At 34.4% G+C, this 22,447-nt stretch overlaps 1 protein-coding gene across 3 annotated transcripts in view; it reads right to left on the minus strand.

Annotated features, from left to right (window-relative positions):
• IL1RAPL1 (interleukin 1 receptor accessory protein like 1) overlaps positions 1-22,447 on the minus strand; it is a 672,166-nt gene that overhangs the window by 571,214 nt on the left and 78,505 nt on the right. For 2 of the 3 annotated variants that reach the window (XM_039714530.1, XM_039714531.1), the window contains exon 2: positions 16,858-16,963. In XM_039714530.1, coding sequence (XP_039570464.1) covers positions 16,858-16,939 — 82 coding nt within the window. In that variant the 5' untranslated portion in view covers positions 16,940-16,963. Of the gene's footprint in view, positions 1-16,857; positions 16,965-22,447 lie in introns of those variants that run through there. The other variant, XM_039714532.1, reaches the window with a different exon arrangement.

The raw sequence follows: 22,447 nt of genomic DNA on the forward strand, positions 1-22,447 counted from the left end.
GAAGGAAAGCTGGCTGACAGCAAAAGATTAGAAATTATCTTTAAAACATTAAGTAAACACATGAAAAGCTGAACTACCAGCAAAACTCATTTAACATCACTGGTCTATTGTTTGTTGGTTTCTAATATGTACTGATAAATGTCAAAACACAACAGACAAAACACAACAAACAAACAGCTGCTACAGGAGAGTTGAAAGTTGAAGGGCTCAGCTCCTCCTGGACAAGACACTTTCTCACCAGCAATGCAATGTAACATCTCCCTTCATTCCTAGTTCAGTCTGTCATAAACTTGGATCAGTGAGCCTTTCCTGGCCAGAGAAGTGAAGCTACACAGATAGGAAGAGAAGGTAGGGGAGAAACTGGAAACTTTGAGCTAGTAAAATTAGGCCAGCAGCAAATTGCTACCTCCTTACCCAGAGCAAGAATGACACCGTGACTCAGACAGGTGTCTGAATTTTGATGGCTTTAGGGCATCTCATGAAATAATGTCGTTTAACTGCTGCACTTTCTATGCTTAATAAAGGCAATACAATGCTAGAATCAGTTATTGGGAGAAGCTATAAAAAATCTCAGGTTATTTTAAAATATATAGGGGACCATATCAATGTGAGTATCTGAAGGCAATTCTACCACAAGTCAGGTGAGTGGGCCTCGGCCTCCTGGACACACAGATTCTATGATCTTTCATTCTTGGAGAAGAAAGACTGGCCCATCAGTAACCAAAGCCATGTGCCCACAGGTGACAATAACAGGGTTATTTATCACTTGAAAAGACATGGGGCTGTTCACATAACTCTTTACAGCTGCTGCTTAGGGTACAAACAGCACTACTGTGTAAGACTGAGGGAAGGGGAAACCTTTTGTTCTATGAAAACCAACAAAACCTCTGAGTTGGGCACTGGTGTCTTTGGCGGGCTGAAGAACACCTCTCCTGCTCCAATCTCCCTATGGAAATTTCCCATTTTTGCCCATCCTTGGCAGCACTCTCCTGGCCCTGGTCTGCCCGTTCTGGGTGGTAGGGCAGAGTGTGCCTTCAGGGAGTTTGCTACTGACACAAATCTGTGTTTCCAACCAGGTGCCTCCAGTAGCACCAGGGTTTAATGTTTGCTATTATCCATTTATGTTCTCTGTATCTTCTGGATATTCCCAACCTGTAAATGCTGAACTTTCAGAGTCTAGGAATCTTTGTGTTGACTGAAGCCCATCAGGCCTCAGCCAGCAAAATGCAAACCCTTGGTAAAAAGACTCTTTTGAAGAAAACAGCTCTTCTCAGTGGTGCCAAGCGCAGAACAAGAGGCAGCAGGCAGAAACTGATGCACAGGAAGTTCCACCTGAACATGAGGAAGAAGTTCTTCACTGGGCACTCACTCTGAAGAGAGGTTGTGGAGTCTCCCTCACTGGAGATATTCAAGAGCCAGCTGAATGCAATCCTGTGCTCTGGGATGGCCCTGCTTGAGCAGGGAGGTAGACCAGATGGCCAGATATGGTCCCTTCCAACCTGTTCCATTCTATGATTCTGTGATCCCTAAGGACTATAATTGAGTGATTTGCCATTTCATTTCTTCTGCTGGTGTTAAAGATCAAAGTTATGTACAATTCACCAGAAACCCACTGAGTTTTTATAAGCTGAAAAGTTTTACATCTGTTCTGAACATATTCTGAAGATTTTTGAGGAGTTTGATTGTCAAGAGCAGTGATCTTGAAATGCATCTAGAGGAAGAACTGTTTAATCACAGAGGCTGTCAATGTGAGAAGCTCAATAACAGCTCAAAAGTGAAGATGGAAACTTGCCAAAAAATTTGATTGTTGGGTAGAAACAAGGGAGGGTATCCAGAAAGGAGGAAATAATGCACTCAAAAACGTAAAGAACACAAGATAGCATTTAGTTAAAAACTATAAATTATCTTTAGCTAGACTAAAGACTGAAAATTTTATAGTTTTATTTATGGTTTTATAAAAACACCGTTCTCATGGAAGTTAACATTTTTCTTATAAAATATTTCATGTGGGAATATATTTGCAATGCTTAACTATATTAAATTCAATATTTAAGTTATATCTTTTACTTGTTCAAGGTAAATATGTTTTCTAGTTCTTCCAGCATTTGAAATAAACTAACATAGTTGGCTTTAAAGAAGAGGATTTGACTGTTATATGCAACTGACTGGAAGATTCAAATTATCACATTTTGACATCTCTTCAGATTGTTGCTGCACTTTCATTTCTCCAGTTGCAGCTAGTTCATTGTGTAGGTCTTTCACATACATGAAGCAGATTCATGCCACTTGAAGGCATGAATCTTCTTGGTAGGACTTGCAATTCATTTCAAGGTAAATTTGGAGTTCCTCATCCAGATTTTGTTTTAAACAAATTAGCTCTCCCTTCATCTCAGAGTGCTTCACCTCTTCAAAATCCCATGTTAGCAGCAGGCAGACAAGACTAAGAGAAAATCAGTAACCTGAACACTGCTGAAAACCAGTTTGAAGTCTCAGTATTAAACATGAACCACACTGATTTAGAATTATATTTGCATTTTATTTTAATTATTCTTTCAGACACAGCTATATAATTGTGTCAGGAACTGAAGAAAATAGAATGTTACATAAAACAAAATTAATTCAGAACTTGTTTTTTGTTTGGGTCCTTTTTCATTTTGTTTGGGATTTTTTGTTATTAAATTGCCCCCTCTCCTACCTCTGGCCAGGGCATACGAAGCCATTTAATTACCTGTGATTAGCATCCAATATGACACACTAATCAATTTGGATGCCAAAATCAGAAGGAAAAGAAAGCAAACAAAGGAAGTCCTACATAATCTGACCACTGCTTGAAGGGTTCATCCTTGAGGATGATAGATACCCAGCAGGGTCCTGAGGAAAGTACTAGATCCTGTAATATCCAATTCAGAAGATTTAAAAAATGTCCTTTTCACCTTAGGAAAAAAACAAATTTAAACTACAGACTAAAACGGTATTGAAAAGTCAGTTGTAGTCAAAGAGATTCATCTGCAAATGTTTTAGTGTTTACCATGAAAACATTATCCATTGATGCAACCTGAAACAGACATTGTGATTAACCATGCTGGAAGTTCTTGAATGCTTAAAATTGTGTGAGTTAGAATTGTTGTGCCTATATCCCAGTTAAAAGAAGTAATATGAATTAAAACCATACAAAAAGTTGTTTTGATTTTGTGGTTATTTTGAATAGGGTTTTGTTGTTTTTTTTTTTCCCCTAAGGAGCAAAGTATAACAAGTATTACTGCCCTCTTTCAGAAAGGCAAAAGCTAGCAAACGAAAACCTAAGCTTCTTGCTCAATAATTAGTGTCATTCATTGTTTCAGTGGTGTATTCCAGTAGACTCAATATATATCAATTGAACAGTTTTCTGATAGTAGAAGTTTTATTGACAGGGTTAGCTACTCTTTGTAGAATTCTTCCCAATTAGACAGTTTGTTCAAAGATGTTACTCTAACCACTGATACATTACAGAAATCAGAGTTGCAATTTATTTTAAAACCCCTTCATTTCATATAACAAATTCTGGAGTTATTGCAATGAATTTAAATAACTTTATATGTAAAGAAAATAAAAAATGGATGGGTCTATCACATTTCTATTTACATCAGAAACTTAATCTCCACTAGCCTTTAAAAGGAGCAGTAAATTGCCTTAAGGAAAAAGAAAAAAAACCCCTTAGATTAAAGAAAAGCATACATATGGAAATAAGTTATGCAGAAAGTTGAATTAATTGAATATTAAATTATCTCTTTTTATTTTATGATAAAGTTTTTTCTAAGGTTTTTGAAGGATTTTATTTTTATTTAGATGAATTATTATTATTAACCAAGCCTGTTATCAACTAGCTGATTTTGTCTTTTCTTCTCCTTGTTTGAATTGTCTTAGGATATTGGGTCTACCAGACTTGGTTTTTAATTCATGCATTAGGTCATTCTGAACTGTAAGAGTATTTTGAGACCCCTAGCAGAAGGCAAGAGTCTGTTAATTTCCCAGAGAATTTGTGCAAGTTCTGTCCCTGAAGGTTTTAAAAGACTCACATGGATAAAGTCCTGAGCAATCCAGCCTGATGTCAGAGCTGACCCTACTTTAAACCTGAGACATCCAAGGATCTCTTCTAACCTGAATTATTCAACAAAAGAAAGCTGAAAAAAAATCAAAACTACCACTTGGCTCAGCCATCTTCAGTTCATTTCTAAATCTTTGTATCAACAAAACAACGTAAATACAAAAAACCTCTTCAGTTGTGGTCAAAAAGCTCTTCAATATAACTCTACTAACAACTTTAGCAAAGGTAGTCCACACCACTTACTGCAATAGTAGATTCCAGGTAATGGAATTTGCCTCTGTATTTGTTTATATTTCATATATACAGACAACTTTAATTATTCATATTTAGATTATGTCATTATGCTCCTGCAAGTCAAACAGAGACTTATTCAGCAGGTATTCTAATTTCACCCCAAAAAATTAAGAAAATATACAGCACTATACTACTTATACCAAAATTAACTACAGTAAAAAATCCAAAACCAATCAACAAACACAATAAAACTCAGTAAGAGAGGTCTTCAAGAAGGGGGGAAAAGGCAAGAAGTTTTCTTTGACAGTAGATATAAGCAAAAACTAGTCTTATACGTGACTGCGAATTGCTTAAAGCAGTGAAGGACTGTGATCAGAGCATAACATAACACGTTATTCTTCTCTCTAGAGTGTGATGGAACTTGATGCCTGACCTTTTCCCTAAGCAAGAGACAAGATTTAAGGCCTTCACATTAAATTTGGCATGGACAGGCTAATGGGAGAGAAAATAAAGAGCTTTTTCACTGAGCATATTAATTAAATCAACCTAATAAAACATAAACTAAATAAAATTAAATTATTTTTAATAGCTGCAGGTAGAAATGTAAAAGAACTGTGAGGTTCTCAGAGTATAACAAAGCATCTTTGGTGTAAGTAAATAATTAGAGAATAAGATACTTTTAAAATTATATAGAATCATTAAAGTTGGAAAAAAACCCTAAGAACACTGGGTCCAACCCTGGCCTGAACATTATGTCAACTAAACCTTCACACTAAGTGCCACCTCCAGTCATTTCTTGAACACCTCCAGAGCTGGTGATTCTATCACTTTCCTGTGGAGCCCGTCCCAATACTCCACCGTCCTTTTAATGAAGAAATTGCTCCTTATGTCCATCCTGAACCCTGGTGCACCTTGACCCCCACATGTCAACACCTGCTTTCAGATGGTTGTAGAGAACAGTAAGGTCCCCACTGAACCTCCTTTTCTCCAGGCTAAACACCCCCAGCTCCCTCAGCTGCTCCTCACCATTCCTGTGCTCCAGACCCTTCCCCAGATCTGCTGCCCTTCCCTGGACTCACTCCAGCCTCTCAATGCCTTTCTTGTAGTGGGAGGCCCAAAACTGGACACAGGATTTGAGGTGTGGCCTCACCAGTGCTGAGTACAGGGGGACAGTCCCTGCCCTGGTCCTGCTGCCACACTATTGCTGATCCAGGCCAGGTGCCATTGGCCTCCCTGGCCCCTGGGCACATCTGGCTCATGTCCAGCTGCTTTCACCAGCACCCCCTTTTCCCTCAGGCACCTTTCCAGCCACTCTTCCCCAAGTGCAGGACCTGGCACTTTGACTTTGAATCTCATCCAACTGCCCTCAGCCCATGAATCCAACCTATCCAGATTCCTCTGCCACATGACACAGCTTGTCGAAGTAATTCACTTCCAAGAATTCCTACAGTTTACTAACATTTGCATCTGTCTCTATCAGGAAAAGTAATTCAGAACTTGGGCACAAAATCCTCAATAGCAATGCTGAGCAATGCTTCATGCAGCACCTACTGCAGAGTTGGAATGAACAGCCACATTTTAACATAAGTGTCTTCAATACGAGACACGCACAAAATATTCTGGCTTTGTACATGGATAAGTATCAGCTACTTTGAAATGCAAAGGTTTATTACACGTGCATTACTTTGCAGTGACAAAGTGAAACACACTCATGAATGAATAAAGCAGTCCACCTACTTAAATATGCATAAAATTTCATTTCTTTTCAGTTTCCCTGAATTACAGATAGCACGACACTAGTCAGATGATAAGGACAGCTGCTTTTTCATGGAGCCTTATTGTGAAGGAGGGTCATCAGTTTCTCTAGGCATTGTAAAAGTGTAATCACACTAAGATTCAGTAACTTACATCCTGAAAATTGTCCAGTAGGATTTTTTGGGGTTTTTTTTGGTCCAATTTGTGGGCAATGACCTTTCATTTTGGAATACTGTTGTGTAAACTCTTAATGATAAATTTTTAGGTTGTTAAATAACATCCTGTCCAAACGGTTTTTTGTTGCACCATCTCATTACTTCATTGCACTCATAATAATTTAACTATGAATTATAACAAAAAAGTTCAGATAACAGTAACAGTGGTAATTTCAAGCAAACCAATAAAATGTATTACTTTATTAATATGTTCGTCATAAATGTTTACTTTGAAGATTTGACAAAAAAAAAATAAGTAGTGTTTTCCTTAATCTCAAATCTTACATATTACTTTTAAGTGGGTTTTATGCTATATATTTCAAATGTATAGAGAAAAAATATTATAATTTCAAAAATCTAAACCAACCTATTTTACCATTCCTAATCATCAGAAGTGATTTGTTCCTTCTCTCCTTGACATGAGAGCTACTTCTCACAATAAAAATGTATTTTCTGATAAACATGGTTTGCCATGGGCTTTTTTTAGATTTTCTCTAATCTTATGCTTCCTGCTTCATCCATTAATAGTCCCATTTTGCTAAAAATTCACAGCAAGTAGTACACAAAAAAAATGAAAGCATGCATATTTGTAAATTTATATCAGTTAGCATTTCTGCTGAATAATTATTTCAAAAAATGTTTATAACTGAACTAGAATGCCTTGCTACTGACTCATTAAATTTCCTAGAAAAATACAAAGTTTAAAATATTGGTTTTTGTCTCAAATAACAAAAAGATAAATTGCATTTAAAACACTGCCAGTGGCAAAGGTAAATGTATAATACAAAAAAGTAATTTTTTTCAGAGTGTGTGAAGTGCCTGGCAGAATCATCAGAAGGCAAAAAATGAACTGACTGCCCTCCATGCTGGCCTGACCCTTGTGAACCCATGAGCTATGCATTAGTCACTTCTAGAAAAGGCAGCTTGACTCCTTCTCATACCTGGCTCAGACTATTTGATTAGAAAGAGCTCAGAGGTTAACACTATTGTTCCATGTTTTCCCTCCTCCTTTGCTGTGCTGCTCCCCAGCAATGATGTGTGTGAGAGCTTAACAGCATCTCTGTAGCTCCATGATCCACAGGAAGGAGCTGAGCCTTCCCTCACCACACAGATATCTCTGCATACATGTACAGGGATTTTGCATTATTTTCTCCTGTTTCTCTGTTTTGGCCTCAGAGTTCACTTTGGGTTATATCCACCAATGGCATTCAGCAGAAATTTTGGAATTTAAGACAAGTCTACCTTGTACTTAAAAAAAAAAAATAGTATTAACAGCAGCTTTACTGCTGGCTGCTCTCTTTTGGTCTGACTAAGCCATGTATATTGCTGTTATTTTCAAGACAGTAAAAACTGCTCCTTTTAGTCAAGGATGAAAAAGAGTCATTTGTGGAAGTGGGCTAATCCACTAAATGAATTTTCAGATCGCTTCAGCACAATTGTCTACTTTGCATCTGTACAACAAAGAGTTTCCTGAAATGAGTTATGCCTTCAGAATAAGGTGATGAAATTACAGTACTCACCTCTCAACTAACATAACTGTCTTGTAATTTACCATTACAGCACTGTGATAATTCTCCTTATAATTGCAAAAAAATGCTTTGAAAAAGAAAAAATTAAAAACAAAAGTCTTACAAGACCTTGTGTATTCTGCTTTTGAAGTAAAGACCATAACAGCTGAAACAAGTCTGAGCAAGAATGTCTGAAGAATTCAGGGTTGCAATTTAAAGGACAAACTCTTCATGCTAAGTTCGTTCTTATGTATCTGTGTATACAGCACGTACAGCACTTTCTCCCTCTAGCCTTCAGGAAGAGCAAGTCAGGAAGTATTTTAATAGGACAGATTTAATCCATTTTAATTTCCTTTAAGTATAACAACAAATTATATTTTGATGGGCAGGATTTATTTTCATGGCTATTATTTTTATATTTTAATATTTTTCACTACTGAGTACACTTAAATAAAAAAGAGAAATATATCAGATGGCCATTACTTGGCCTTGAGGGGCTTTTTTCTTCTTATTTTCCACAGTCATTATTCTACATAAAATTGACAAGATAATATTCAAATAAATAAATCTTCTACAACAGTGATTCCTGATCAAAGGTCACTGGCTCTTTTAAATCTTTTAGGCTGTTTACCAATAGATGCCAATCAGTAAAACATAGGGACTGGAAGAAAAGTCATCCTAAACAGCTACTAAAACTCAATGACCAAGCTATGTAAGAATATCTATTACTGTCCTTTTGGCTTCCGATTTTGTTTTGTCTCCTTTCCTATCATTAGTCATTTCTTAATATATATTGCACACTCTAAAACATTGACTCTTTGCCAAAACGCAAGACAGTCCTTTCACATACTATGGTATTATTCACAATCTCCCAGGACTCTGAAAAGTATCAGGATGGATCCTAGAACCAACAAAAGGTCATAGAACTATTTTTAAAATGCCAGCCATCCTGTTCATAAATGCTCACAGGGCAAGTAACAGTTACTATAGTGTCTCCAAAATAAGTAATGTGTCACAAATGATTTATGCTTGAGATGCAATCATTCCTTACTGCTCAAATCCTCCAGTGGAACAGAATTATTCCTTCCTTCCTTCCTTCCTTCCTTCCTTCCTTCCTTCCTTCCCTTTACAGCACAGTCTCTTGCCACCCCTTGGTATACAATCCTCATATCTGCCATTCATCTGACATATTGAATATCATCCTTCACTTATAAAAGCAAAGACCATTGGAGCCTAACCATCTCCTTTCCCCAAGCATAGGTAATTAGCAAAACTTGGTGTTCTTTCTACCAACATTACTATTCAGCATTTTTCAAATTAAAACTGTACATTGAAAAATACTTCATAGTAGTGCAACAGATACAATATTCCGTAGTTAAATAAATATGCAGTACTGTAAAAGATTATTCTTTTAAAAATGTAATGTTTCCCATATACTGTTGGCATAAACAAGCAAACAGAAAAAAAACCCAAATCCCAGTTTCAAAACCTTATTCTAAAGGAACCCTCTAACTTCTTGAAGATGCAGAAATTTACTAAATAAGCTGATTCCTCACTCCTTCTTTCTTCCAGTATCTCTTGATTCACAAACAGCAAGTCATGCCTCTTCACCTTATAATAAAATGGAGGTTTCCCTTCATAAACTAAGAAAGAAGTTGAGGATCATACCAAAACTGGTGTAAATAGCTTTGTCAGAATTGCTGCAGGATGGGGATATGGATACTTTTGATGTCTAAATAAGGTGCTAAAGGACATTCATTGCTCTTCTGGCATCCTGGTGCCATGTAGTAATAGCAGGATGAAAACATTTTCTGTGGGTTATATTAATTATGGAAGGCTTCACAATTCCCTCCAGAATTAGACAGATAGCAGAAGTTCAGGACAAAGAGTGCAAGTGTTGAAGAAGGAGGCAGAGCATTTACACAGTCTTTGCCTCTCTAGATGATCAAGGCTTCCCTCCCAGCAGGCACAAGAAATCATTCATCTCAGCTGACCCCATTATTGTATTGCTTTTGAAGGTTTTTATCATTAAAAGAAATGTGCAAGTACGAAAGCATGAAATTCCCTCCTCCACTGACATACAACTATATCTTGCAGAGTAATTAGAAAAAATCCAAGAAAGTGGATACACTCAGTTAATTAATTCTTCAACTATGAAGAGGAAGTTGTAACATTAAAAATTACACAGTGATTTCTACTACACATTTAAATAGGGAGGAATAACCATCTTTAAATAAAACAGAACAGCTGCAAAAAGAAAACTAAAACATATTTTATTCTTAGGATGAAAGCCTGAAGAATATTAGTGTTAATAAAATCAATATGGAATTAATTAATAGATCACAATATAAGAAAGTTGCCTAAGAATGAAACAAGGATTTCTGTTTATCTCCATGTTAACTGTAAAGAATCACTCTCATCTTTTTGTCTCTTCTCCCTCAAAAAGAAAAATATTTCACAGAGTTTTCCCCACTCAGCCCCACAGCTACAATCATAAATTAGGTTGCATATTTATATGCCGATTCAAAATGAGTTTTTTGAAACAATCCTCATAAGAAGCAAGGTTCACTTCTTAATCAGGTCATGATGCAAAAATAATTCCGTTCCCCGGTGCAATAAGAAAGGTACACAGATATTTGCTTAGGACTGATATTCACTATACTTTTTCTTCCGGAGATATAGAAAAAACATTTTCTTAGTCATAACAGTAGTCTTGATTGTTCCAGTTGAAAAAGTCATTGCTTGTGGAAGTTAATCTTGTACATCATATAGACTCAGACTCTAAATATTATTTCACTTTCTACATAACCACACAACAAGCCACAAATCTCATCAATTAATAATGGGAAATTAACATTCTGTAATGGAGTGAAAACAACAGCTAGGAACCATTAATATCAATTGACATAAACTCCTATGGTTTACAAGAAGCATATCCTTTATTTATACACATATTGCTTTGCTCCAATCTCATGGTACCTGGAGTACGGCATATGTGAGTGTTCTGCTCATAAATTGTGTAAGAAAAAGAACAACGGGTATATTAATTTATTTTTAACCTTCTTATCACTATTCAGTGAATACCAGATCCAATATGACATCCATCAACTAATTACCTTTTGACAAGAAGCCAAAAGGAAAATACTTAGGCAGCCAAAACACAAGCAGAATTAAAAACAGAATGGAATTACTGAAAGGGAAATACTAAGAAGAATAGGACTATTCATGTAGTACTATGCAATTAGGACACCAAATCTCACCTGGGAGGGTTACAAAAAATAAATTAAAAATACAAATACTGGGTACCAGATCTCTGCTAAGGCTCAGCACTTAATTTCTCAAAGTGTTTTTATATGCTGGATTGTATATATATATGTTCTATAAAAGACTGACAGTTCAATTATTAAGTACAGATAAGTAAAGTCAATTCAAAAACTCTTCCTAGATGCAAAGTGTTCTCATACTGTCTTGACTTACTTATATTCTTTACTTTTTTTTAACTACATTGTTGAGTTCTCATTATGACATTCCTCATTAGGTGTGAAATCTTGGCTTTGTTGTTGTTAAGGATGGTATTGCACAGATATTTTCCTTTTCCAACAAAAAAAAAGTCGGAAAACAGCAGCTGTCTTTTTATTCAGAGATATTCTTATATACAACTGTTATAATTATCTAAAATATACTTATTATTTCATGAGCAATAAATCCTAAAAAATCGTGGATGGAAATAATTTGGAAAAAATATAACCTTATATTTCTTAAAGCATAATGACTTGAATTTTATTACGCATTTCCAGTCAGTTCCTCAGAGTTCCACTATTTTTAGAAAAAATAAAAAGCTGGAATAATTTTTACCTCATTAAAATTAATATTTTGCTCATACAAAAATAAAATTCAAAAATAGCATCTCAGTGTCAAAGTCTTTACTACCTTATTTTCATAATATTATCTTTCATCCAAGTATGACAAGAACCACCCATATTGAGTAATAATAGCTAAGGCAAAAAAGTACTAGACATTAAAAAGAGAAGCAATCTACTGCTACACAACAAAATACATATCTAGACTTTAATCTCATCATAATGATGTGAAGGATTGCATGCAAATCCCAAAAACCCATCACTGGAAAGATTTTCCTTCCAGTTAAATCATTCCATCGTAGAATAAATTTGATCTAGAAAACAAAATTTCTACTCATAATAGCAGAACTGAACACAGAATATTAATTAACCCATAATGCAGAATAATCTGCAGAAAAGCAGAAAACTAGAGGCAGTAATAGCAACTTTCACCTCTTTGATACAAGGCAGCCAGATTGTTATTAGGCAATCTGAGCGTGAAAAAGAGAATACAATAATACTGTCTGAATAGACTGATCGGCTCATAATTGTTTTATGTAATGAGATCTCTTTTCATACTCATATCCCACATTTTCCCTTTTACCACATTTGTGGGTTTTTGTTTTTTTTTTTAAAGCAAAAAATTCCCAAACCTTTCTTTCTTTTGTCTATTCAGCATCCTTGGAAAAAACCACCAGATGGCAATGCAGTGTTCAAGTATTCCATTTAACATATATATTACAGGGAAAAAAGTCTATATGCATCAGCATGAGGTTCTCTTTCCTAACCTATTTCCTCTTTGATGAATATTAAATAATTCATAAGCCAAAGCTCTGTTCAGCACAAGTAAGTGATCAAATACCATTCAACCTGTAAAGAAGAGACTTTTAGAAATCTAAGTTCCATGAATGTAAAACCATATGACTTAAAAAAAAAAAAAAACCAACCAAAAAAAAAAAAAAACCACCAAAAAAAAAAAAAAACCACCAAAAAAAAAAAAAAACCACCAAAAAAAAAAAAAAACCACCAAAAAAAAAAAAAAACCACCAAAAAAAAAAAAAAACCACCAAAAAAAAAAAAAAACCACCAAAAAAAAAAAAAAACCACACAAAAAACCCCCCACAACAATTTAGTTCAAACTATGAAACTGGATAATTTCAGGAAAAGTCACTGAAAGGAAAACATTTAGAAATTCATTACCAGAAAGTAATTCTCAAAATACTATCAAGGACTGAATTGCACAAAAAGTAAATCTACACACATTTTAGGCACATCACAAATTTGTATGTAGTTTGGTTTCATGCTAAGAAACAGGCATTATCTTCTACATTTTTGAAGTTTAATTCAAATCCTTTAAAACTCAGTTTCTGTAAAACTATGTGCTTATTGAATCATAATATGTAGGCTTTAAGTATTTATTCTTCCTCTGCACCAAGCAGATCACTGTGATCAGACAGGAACTGTTTCATGAAGGAAGATGCTTTAAGATATTTAAAGGAGCAGAGAAGTAGTGGAAAAGTCAGCTTCCCATTTAGCAAATCTTGTCTGAGATCCATTATTTGACAAAAGAAGGTTCCTCTTTGCAGTTACTGTTGTAGGCTCTGAAGCCTTTACAGTTCAGGGAGACTTCACTGAATACCTGAAATGCCCAATTAATAACCATGATGTCCACTGTGAAGTTAGTGGTTGGAACAGGAAGGCTTACAGCAAAGAATCATTTTTTTCTTTCCTAAGAAGGCATTACAACCTGTAGGTTTTGTACGGTCAACTCTACTTGGCAGGAAAAGTTAAGGTGTGCTTATAAGTCTTTTGCATACATGGATTAGGAAGAAGTTTCTTGTATCATCCATATTTAGTAATGGAATTTTTATTACAACTGCTCACCCATCCATTCTCCTGTAACAAGCACAGTCATCACATGTTCTTAATGTAAAAGAAATCTGACATATATTAAAGAGTAACTTGAAACTCTTCTGAACTTATTTAAAATATTAGCTGGAAAAGAAAGTCTCTTCTGTCAGACAGAGACAATCATACAAGATAAAGTGTTAAACGGGTAAGTTGAAAAGCTGTGACCAAACAAATTTAAAGTACGTTTTCCAGATAATGTAATAAATATTTGGTTAACATTGTTCCCTTTATGCCCTATATTATTAGATTAATTTGACTCATAGCACACAGTGGTAGAAAGATTCAAAGACCACCCTGAAGTAGTTTAAGTGCTTTGTATAAGGACCATGCTTATGATCAGAGATCAAATCCAATGCAGCACAACCTAAGATTTCTTCTGTTGTAAAGTCTTTTTAACCCTCTTCTCAAACAAACAAAAGCAAGAATACTATATTGATTCTAATTGTTTCCACATATAGATAATTACTTGATATAACTTCAGTCCTAAAAGCCAATAAGTGGCCTGAATTGCTATGGATTTTTAGAAAATGACTTTCTGAAGTTCTTGAACAATCAGAGAAGTTGTTGGAAATTTATCTCCACCGGACTGACAAATTCTTTATTTTATTAATTGCTATCTTTTTAGCAGAGCTGATAAATAAACAGAAGAGAGGTCAAGTACTCCGACCATATTGACATATTTTCAAGGACAGATCTATTTTTAATACTAAATACTGAATATATAAAATGAACATAAAATAAATGATATTATATATTTAATAAATATATTTAAACATCTAATATATATGAAAATGTATACACTGAATAAATAAATAAAAAATACATAAATAAATAGCACAAGTTCTGTGGTTTTAGGTTTGGTCATCAGAAACAGGCTCAACAAAAGTCAATTAGAAGGAATAAATCCCAATTAGAGCAACCATTTAGCATACTAATGTAAACTTCTTTAACTTTATTACATTCCTGCAATTTATTATAGAGAAGGAAAAAAAGAAAAGCAGTACATCTCAAAAAGATATTCTGGGTGGATGCTGCAACTCCATATTTATAACAACTCATAACTATAAAATACTACTTTTTAATTTTTTTTTTTAGCTTTCATGGTGACATTTCAAGAACACAATGCACTCACAAGTGGAACTGACTGAAGAGATTTAAACCATGCACTCACCACACTCTGCCTCTGGCTAACCTGTTCACATAAAATCCAAGTTCTACTTTCAAACAGTATAATATTTTTCAATATTTTTTCCTACTTCAATAGTTTTTCAATATTTTTTTCCTACTCACAATTATGATTTTCATTAATATTGTGAAACCATTTATATTTTCACAGTACACACAAGGCAATGTTATTTTGTTAAAACTTCTGTTAAATAAGGTTTTCCTTATAGAAACAATTCGGATTGCAAAAAATAGCCCTCCTGAGCACCCAAGGGATGTAAAAAAACTAAACCAAGCCAAACCAAATCAAACCAAACAACAAAAGCAAACCAAGACCCATCACACACTACTACATTCCACCTAGCACTGAGGAAGTTCTTCAAATCTTAAATCGCAAACCAGCATGGCCAAAGGCAGAAGGATCTGAGATCCAGTAAATCAGAGATTTTTTCCTTTGCACACATCATATGACAAACTGCCCCCTTGGTGATGCATCTAATTGAAGCTTTACACAGGATGAGCATGCAAAAACCTCAAGACCCCATATTACACTAAGACATGATACAAAGATATCCATTATAGTTCTTCCTTTTTATTACAGCATCAGGATGAGAACAAATTTTATATACATTGAAAAATTTTGTATGTTTTTTCTTTTGCTGGACAGCAATTATATTACTTGCCCAAAAATAAATTTCATTGTGCATTTACCACTTTTTCCTTGCATTGGTTAATCAGATGAAGACGATACAGGCAAAAAGTTATAAAATAAAATGCAAAAACAACCCAAGTTATCATTGTCACTTTCAAGTAACAGGTGATAGCTGGACTTGTTTTTAGATCCTTAAAAATGGATGTCTTTGTAAAATTTACTCTAAGATCAATAATGTTTTTACCATATTTGAATTAAGAGGCCTTGACTTCAAGCTTAAAAGTATTAAATCTTAATCAAACAGGACAATCTTAGCCAGACATATTCACAGGATATCTACATTATCTATCAAAGCCACAGCAGTTTATAAACACTTCAACCTATCTCCAGATCCTTTGCTCTGCACACAGTCTGTGTATTTCAATTTTCTTGAGTTTAAATAACCCCAAATATACTTTAATCTCAAATTTTCATTAAGGAATACCTTACTTTGTAGTAGTACTCCCTGTTTGCCTTCCCTACATCATTTCCAGCTACTAAAATATTGGAGACATAATCTGTTTCATTCTGTTGTTACAAAGATAATCCATCGAAAATGCAAGGTACAATTTAAGATGTTGCCAAAAATTTATAAAGAGCTGTGTTCTCCCCAAACACCAGTTTACAACTACTACCAACCAAAAGACAAAAATAAATCAGAGACAGACTTCTGGAACAGCAGAACAAAAGCTACCTAAAACACTCCAATGCCAAAAGGAAATGTACAACTAACAACAAACCAAATTAACTAATTTAATCAACACGGGATTAAAATTTTCATTAATCCACGAACAAGGAATTAAGGTTTTCATTAAGGATTTAGCTTGCTTTAGTGGAGTATAGCAAGATAGGTTGCAGACATAGAATCTTATTTTTTTCATTACCCAGTAAAAAGCCAAAGAGAATAAAATTAAAATGTTAGGGTGAAAGAGAAAAAAATTAATCCAAAACTACCAAACTGTCTGAATACTGACTATTTTTCTTTGCTGAATTAAACTCTTCAACCACATATTAGGGATCCCTTTCAAAAACTCGTTTTGCTGTTCACTTTTCATGGTTATTAAATTTTATGTGTTTGATCTATTTGTTGTTGCTTAAACCCAAACTCTATGATCATAATTTTCAAAAGTATATAGTAAAACAGATAAATCCAGTAACTCAACAGCACTGATTGCAATGTAGTCTTTTAAGTAACTTAAAAAGTTCTGGGAATAACTTCCCTTCAGCAGGTGAAACATTATACTCATTTCACATTACACATCTGATTTTTTTCATTAAGTCCACATAAGACAATAGTGAAAAAATGTATAGAAGCTGCCAACTCTTCTTGCTCCAGAATTTGAAATCCTCTTAACTGTATTCCAAACCGCCATAACAACATCCTGGTTTATGCTTGCAAACATTAAGCACTTCTTTCCAAGCCACATTGTAACCACAGAGATAAAGTTTTACTTACCTGATCCCCTTTTGGTTACAACCTTCAAGCTCTGAGTCAGAGTAGCATACAAGAGAATCAAGTTGGGAATAGGAGCTTTCATCTTCTGTCTTTCCGTGGCTGCTTCCTGGAGTACCAAAAAAAAAAAAAAATAGAAGGAAACACTGGTTGTATATTGGTGCTGAAACAACCTCGAAGTAAATAATCATAATACTGACATTGTGGAAAAGCTAAATACAAGTTTTGTGAGGAATTTAAAGCACTAAAAATGTTTTATTCTTTCTTTTAAATAGTATGGAAAACAAAATCATTATAAAACAAACACATGCACAAACTACATTTAACCCTGGAACTTAAGCTACAACTTTGTCACATATTGAAAATTAAAGGAGTCCCTATTAAAACTTTATAACAGATCTCATGAAACATCTATTTATTTCTTTTTATCATACAACCTTTTCCACCCACCAACATGAAAAAGAAAATAATACCCTTCTTCATTAGTTTTGCTCTCATTTATTAATACCACAAATTGAGCAGAAGATTCAAAATAAAATGACCATTTGATTAAAAAAAAAATCTGATCATCTTCTTGGGAACAGAGAAAGGGGAGAAATAAGAGAACATCGAGGTAACCAGCATAAGACACTTGCGACTTCCTTTTAGGCTAGCAAGTTCCCAAGCAAGTTCAAACTAACATATTCACTGCACTAAATCAGAAGCGAATGTTAATTTGAATGGAGATAAGCAGAGCACTGACTGTGCTTTAGCCTTCACCTCCAACATGTGAATAAAAGATTTGCATTTCTATTTATTTGCGCTGGGTATGAACTGCTGGTGAAAGCAGTGACTAAACATTTTGTTAATTCCTCATCTAAATAAGAAGAATTAATGTCATCTACGCATGATGATTATCAACTTTCTTCAGGATAGGTTGATAGGGCTAATATCTCATATTTCAGTGTATTGAAAGAGGAAAGGAGGACAAATCTACCTATCCAAGCTAGACAGCAGCCTATCTATGCTATCTATATTCATTAGAGTAGCTTACACAGAAATATTCTTGTCTAATGGGGACGAGAAAGGGCTGGGATCAATGGTTCTTTAATGTTATAACTAAGACCCAGACTAAACCAATGCAGTTTTGGTATTCATCTCCATTAATCATAGCACTGGACAGCAACTTAAAAATTCTCAGAAGGTGCCATGTAGTACAAGTTTTGAGTTCTAAAGTGACCGTGAATCTTTTGCACTTTCATTGATAATCAGGTTACTGAGTACCCAAGACATTTTTGAAATTGGCATCTTAAAATATCTTCATCTTAGAAGAGAACGGGTTAGAAATAAGAAACATCAGGGGTTTAAAAAAGGACATTATGGGAAGAATTGCTTAAAAAATCATGACTTCATGTATAATAAGTATTAAAGCTTTACATTTCATGACATTTCACAACTAAGCACAAATCATCTACATTCATTACTATGTATTTAATAAAGATGAGGAAGTGAGATAATATATTTTGACAAGTTTGAATATCTTATTTTTTATAACAATATTTGTACTCACAGAGAAATACACAAATGTTTGTTCATTCATAGTCTTTAACAAGGTTCAGCATTCTAGAATCACAGTGAAAGACTCACTTGCCTACATTCACGTGCTACTTCAGAAAATTTAGGCAACTTAGAAATTAAATATTAAATATGAGATTCCTAAGAGGTAAATTATGTGTAATACTAACATTTTTAGTTAACTTTAAAATTTAACAAAGTAGCATGACCACTGGCAGATATAAATAATACAGGTCTTAAGGAATTTAGAAGCTAGCAATAAAGGTTAATTTTCCAGGAGCACAGTGAGTAGATACCACAATGTGTTATGCCACATTTTACTGCAGACCTTAGTCAAGCTTTCTGAAATCAAAATCTCATTTCTCAGTCACTGCACTAACTGATGCCGCAGGAAATCCTGAAGCTGATATCTTCAGCCTCCAGGGAACTAGCAAGAGTCAGCTCCTCGCTCTGTGTGAGCCTAATAAATATTGCCCAAAGAACCACAGGATCTTACTACGCAATTACAAATCCAGTAAATAGGCTCTGACTGTGAAAGCATATCCAAACACATCCTTTTTGACCACACATCAAAAGATAATATTGCTGATCACTGTGAATAAATGCAAATATATACATATATTTGCATACGTATGTGTATGCATGTATTTATTTGTATTTATAGATGTTTGTGTAGGGAAGCTGTGGAGCAGCTGTAAAGATTGATTCTATCAAAGCAAGCCTCAGTAAATGCAATAATATCAATAAGAAACAGTAAATGAAAATCTTCTCTTGGTCCATGCATATATCACTAATTTAAGTTGTCAAGTCAACAAGGAGAACAATTATTATAATAATATAGCAGGAATTGTATTTTAAACATATCACCATGGAAGACATTATCATGTGCATTTATTCTCAGAGATTCAGGTCTCATTTAAAGGCATAAGCTAAACTGGCTGCTGCCTAGATGATTTGTGATAAATCCCTAGAAAGTAAAGTCTGCTGCTGTCTTTGGAAATACCAGAAAGAACTTACTGCCAAAGGGAAAAAGAAGGGAGGGGTGACTCCCAACAGCAGCCACTGCCTCCTTACAGCAATATAAGCAGCAAATCAGATCTTACATAGGCTGTCCCCAGAGCCTTCCAATCCTTCTTTTCTGTTTACACTCCCTTTCCTGAAGGAGGAGAACTATTTCTGGTCTTCTCTACATTTTAAAAACCGAACGCTCAACCAAAGAAAATGCAAAAAAGTAAAGATCAATTTACTGGAGCTGGTGCCTCACAGCTCTGGAAGTTGTCTGGGCGGTTGGGAAATCTGCCTCAGGTTATTCATATGAGTGATTCAAAACAGATATTTAACATCTCTTGTCCCTTGTTCCGGGTGAATGCTTCAGAAATTGACTATTCTAGAAAATGTCACCCTTGTGAAATTGGTTGTGAAAACAAAATAAGCAAGTCAGAAGAAAATATAAAAGGAACTTCCCAAGGGGAATCTCACAACAAGCCAACAAAGTCAACAGGAAATGCCTTCACTACTGCAATGAGTATGCCTGAGGCCTAGACACTGTAACATATTCAGGTAGTTTTAAATAGAAAACAAAATAAAAGGCATCATTCTGAGAAGTCAAATTCTTAACACTAAGTAGAGTGTGATATTTCATGCATTGGAAATAGCCTTCTTTCAGCAATGAATTTTTTAAGGAAGACATTATTTTACTAGTCGCTTAACTGGAATTATATCTATTTTTTAAAATAACATTAAGAAATTCTGATTTTAACAAGCGGAACAAGTCTGCTGTTTCTTTAAGCAATAGTTAGATAGACAGTTTACATATACATCTACAAAAGTAATTTTTATGGTTGTTCTTTTTTCTGATTTTCAGTTACTTCCACTAAAAAGCTAAGACAATGTATGGTAGTTATAAACTTAATTGCTGTTTTTTAAGCTGAATCCATTTTAACATGTTTTACATACCCTTTGGGTATAAGACTGCTATACTCCAAGGCTAAACAGTAGACTAAGAAAGTCTTTTAGAACCAGGGGTTTTTGGCAGCTTTTTCTTTATACAATACCAAAGATTAAATGTTTTTTCATCTTTAAGCAGTATTTACAACTTCAAATTTTCAGTAGTGGGTTGTTTGTGTGAAGTAAAGCACTGAAAAAATGTTAAATATTTCTGCAGAAATATATTGCACTCAAATTTTAATTGGGCATATGAATAACTTTTTTTTTAAATTCTTTTCTGTAGAAGGTGTCACTGCTTGACACAAAAACGCCATAGCATAGCATTTGCATCAGAAAGTATCTAATTTTCCAGCTGAGACAGAAATAGAAATACAGCTGTATATCAAGACTAACATTCTTTGGGGAAATGCCAAGAATGCTTTTTTCTCTTCAATTGTCATAAATACTCACTGTGAGGAAAATGCACACACATAGGCACATGCTTCCCAAAACAGCTCAGCAGACATTAAATTAACTACAGTAAGGTAGTTCCTGATAAGACAGGAAAATAGAAAAGAAAATTTTGATTTCCTATTGTACTTATTATGGGCCTTTCCCAATACTTGAATCAAACTTAACTGAAGTAAGGAATTTTTCATGGGCTCAGTCCCTTAAAATAACTTTAAGGGGATGATTCTCAGTTAGCCTTGAACTGCTAGCTGATATCTGTTGACTAATTAATGGAAAATATTTTTTCTTTTCATACTGCTATTCTAGCTTTGAAGAATTTTTTTTAATACATGTTAAAAACTGCTGCATTATCTTTCTCCATCATATGCCCTTCAAAGAAAAAGAAAAAAGCAAAAGAATATTGCAATAATCTGCAATATATTTCATGACAGTTCTGCAGTAATGACAAAAATGCCTGTTCAGTAATATTCTCCTTTTATGTGGTAGTTCTTTACAAATCCCTGAACAGAATGATATTAGATCTCACAAGGCGTAAAGGACAGTTTGGTATGTCCAGAACACAATTCAAACATCTTGGGGAAAAAGAAAAAAAGCTTTAAATTCCTAAAATGCAAGGAAAAACTAAAATTAGAATCAATATGATTTCATAAATGTGTCAATTCATTGTCATGGACTGACCTAGAACATCAAGACAACCCTAGCAATTCTTAAAATGGCAACAAAAAGAAATGTACCTGTTTCAAACACAAAACTCCATAAAATTAGTCCTTTCCAGAGACCAAATAATCAAAAGGATTCAGCAATCAAATTATGAAGGACTCGCAAAAAACCAGCCAAAAGCAACAGGAAGCCAATAAGCTACTGCATTTTCCTTCCAAATCATCCCCGTTCCTCCACGCTAAGCAGCATTCCTAAGTTCAAGAAGATTAAGGTTGAAGGAATGGTGACAGTATTTTAAACTGAGATAAGAAAAACCCAATATGCCACTTGTCCTTGTGAATAGGAACTCAATGGAGCCTTTGGAGAGGGTTCCAACTGCATTATGACTTTCCCTATCAAACCAGGTACTCTTTATGGTCTTCCTTTAAAGATACTTTTTATTGATTCTATCCATCATACAAGGTATAGTAAACAAGGCAATCTATCCGGAAAAATTTAAGATTATTCCATGTATCTCTGTATATGAAAATATAATCTACTTTTCCCAAAAGTTTCCATTAAGAAACACACATCACTTAAACGTATAAAGGAATTTAAAATTATTCTACAATGAAAAAAAAAATCCTGATATGGGCTGAATATTTATTTTCTTAGTCTTATGTAAAAAAGTAATGTCAACAATAGTATTTGAACAGAACATGGACTAGGAAACATTCATAGTTTGCATACTGTTTAGATTGCTAGATCTTTAGATTGTGTTTCTAAATATTTCACTAAGTGTATTTTTTTTTTTTTGTACTATGTAATGAATAAGATTTCTGGATTGTGTTTTTTCTATTATGAGACAAATAAATTGTGTCAGATTGCAGATACTTGAATTTAACATGTCATTTTCTTGTTGTAATTGAGGAACTTCTTTTGAAGAAACAGTTGGATGTCTTGTCCTTCTGAACCACAGACTGAAATAATATCTGAACATAGC

Source organism: Passer montanus, unplaced genomic scaffold, assembly GCF_014805655.1.
Source record: "Passer montanus isolate IOZ18808 unplaced genomic scaffold, ASM1480565v1 scaffold3, whole genome shotgun sequence".
NCBI classification, from domain to species: domain Eukaryota; kingdom Metazoa; phylum Chordata; class Aves; order Passeriformes; family Passeridae; genus Passer; species Passer montanus.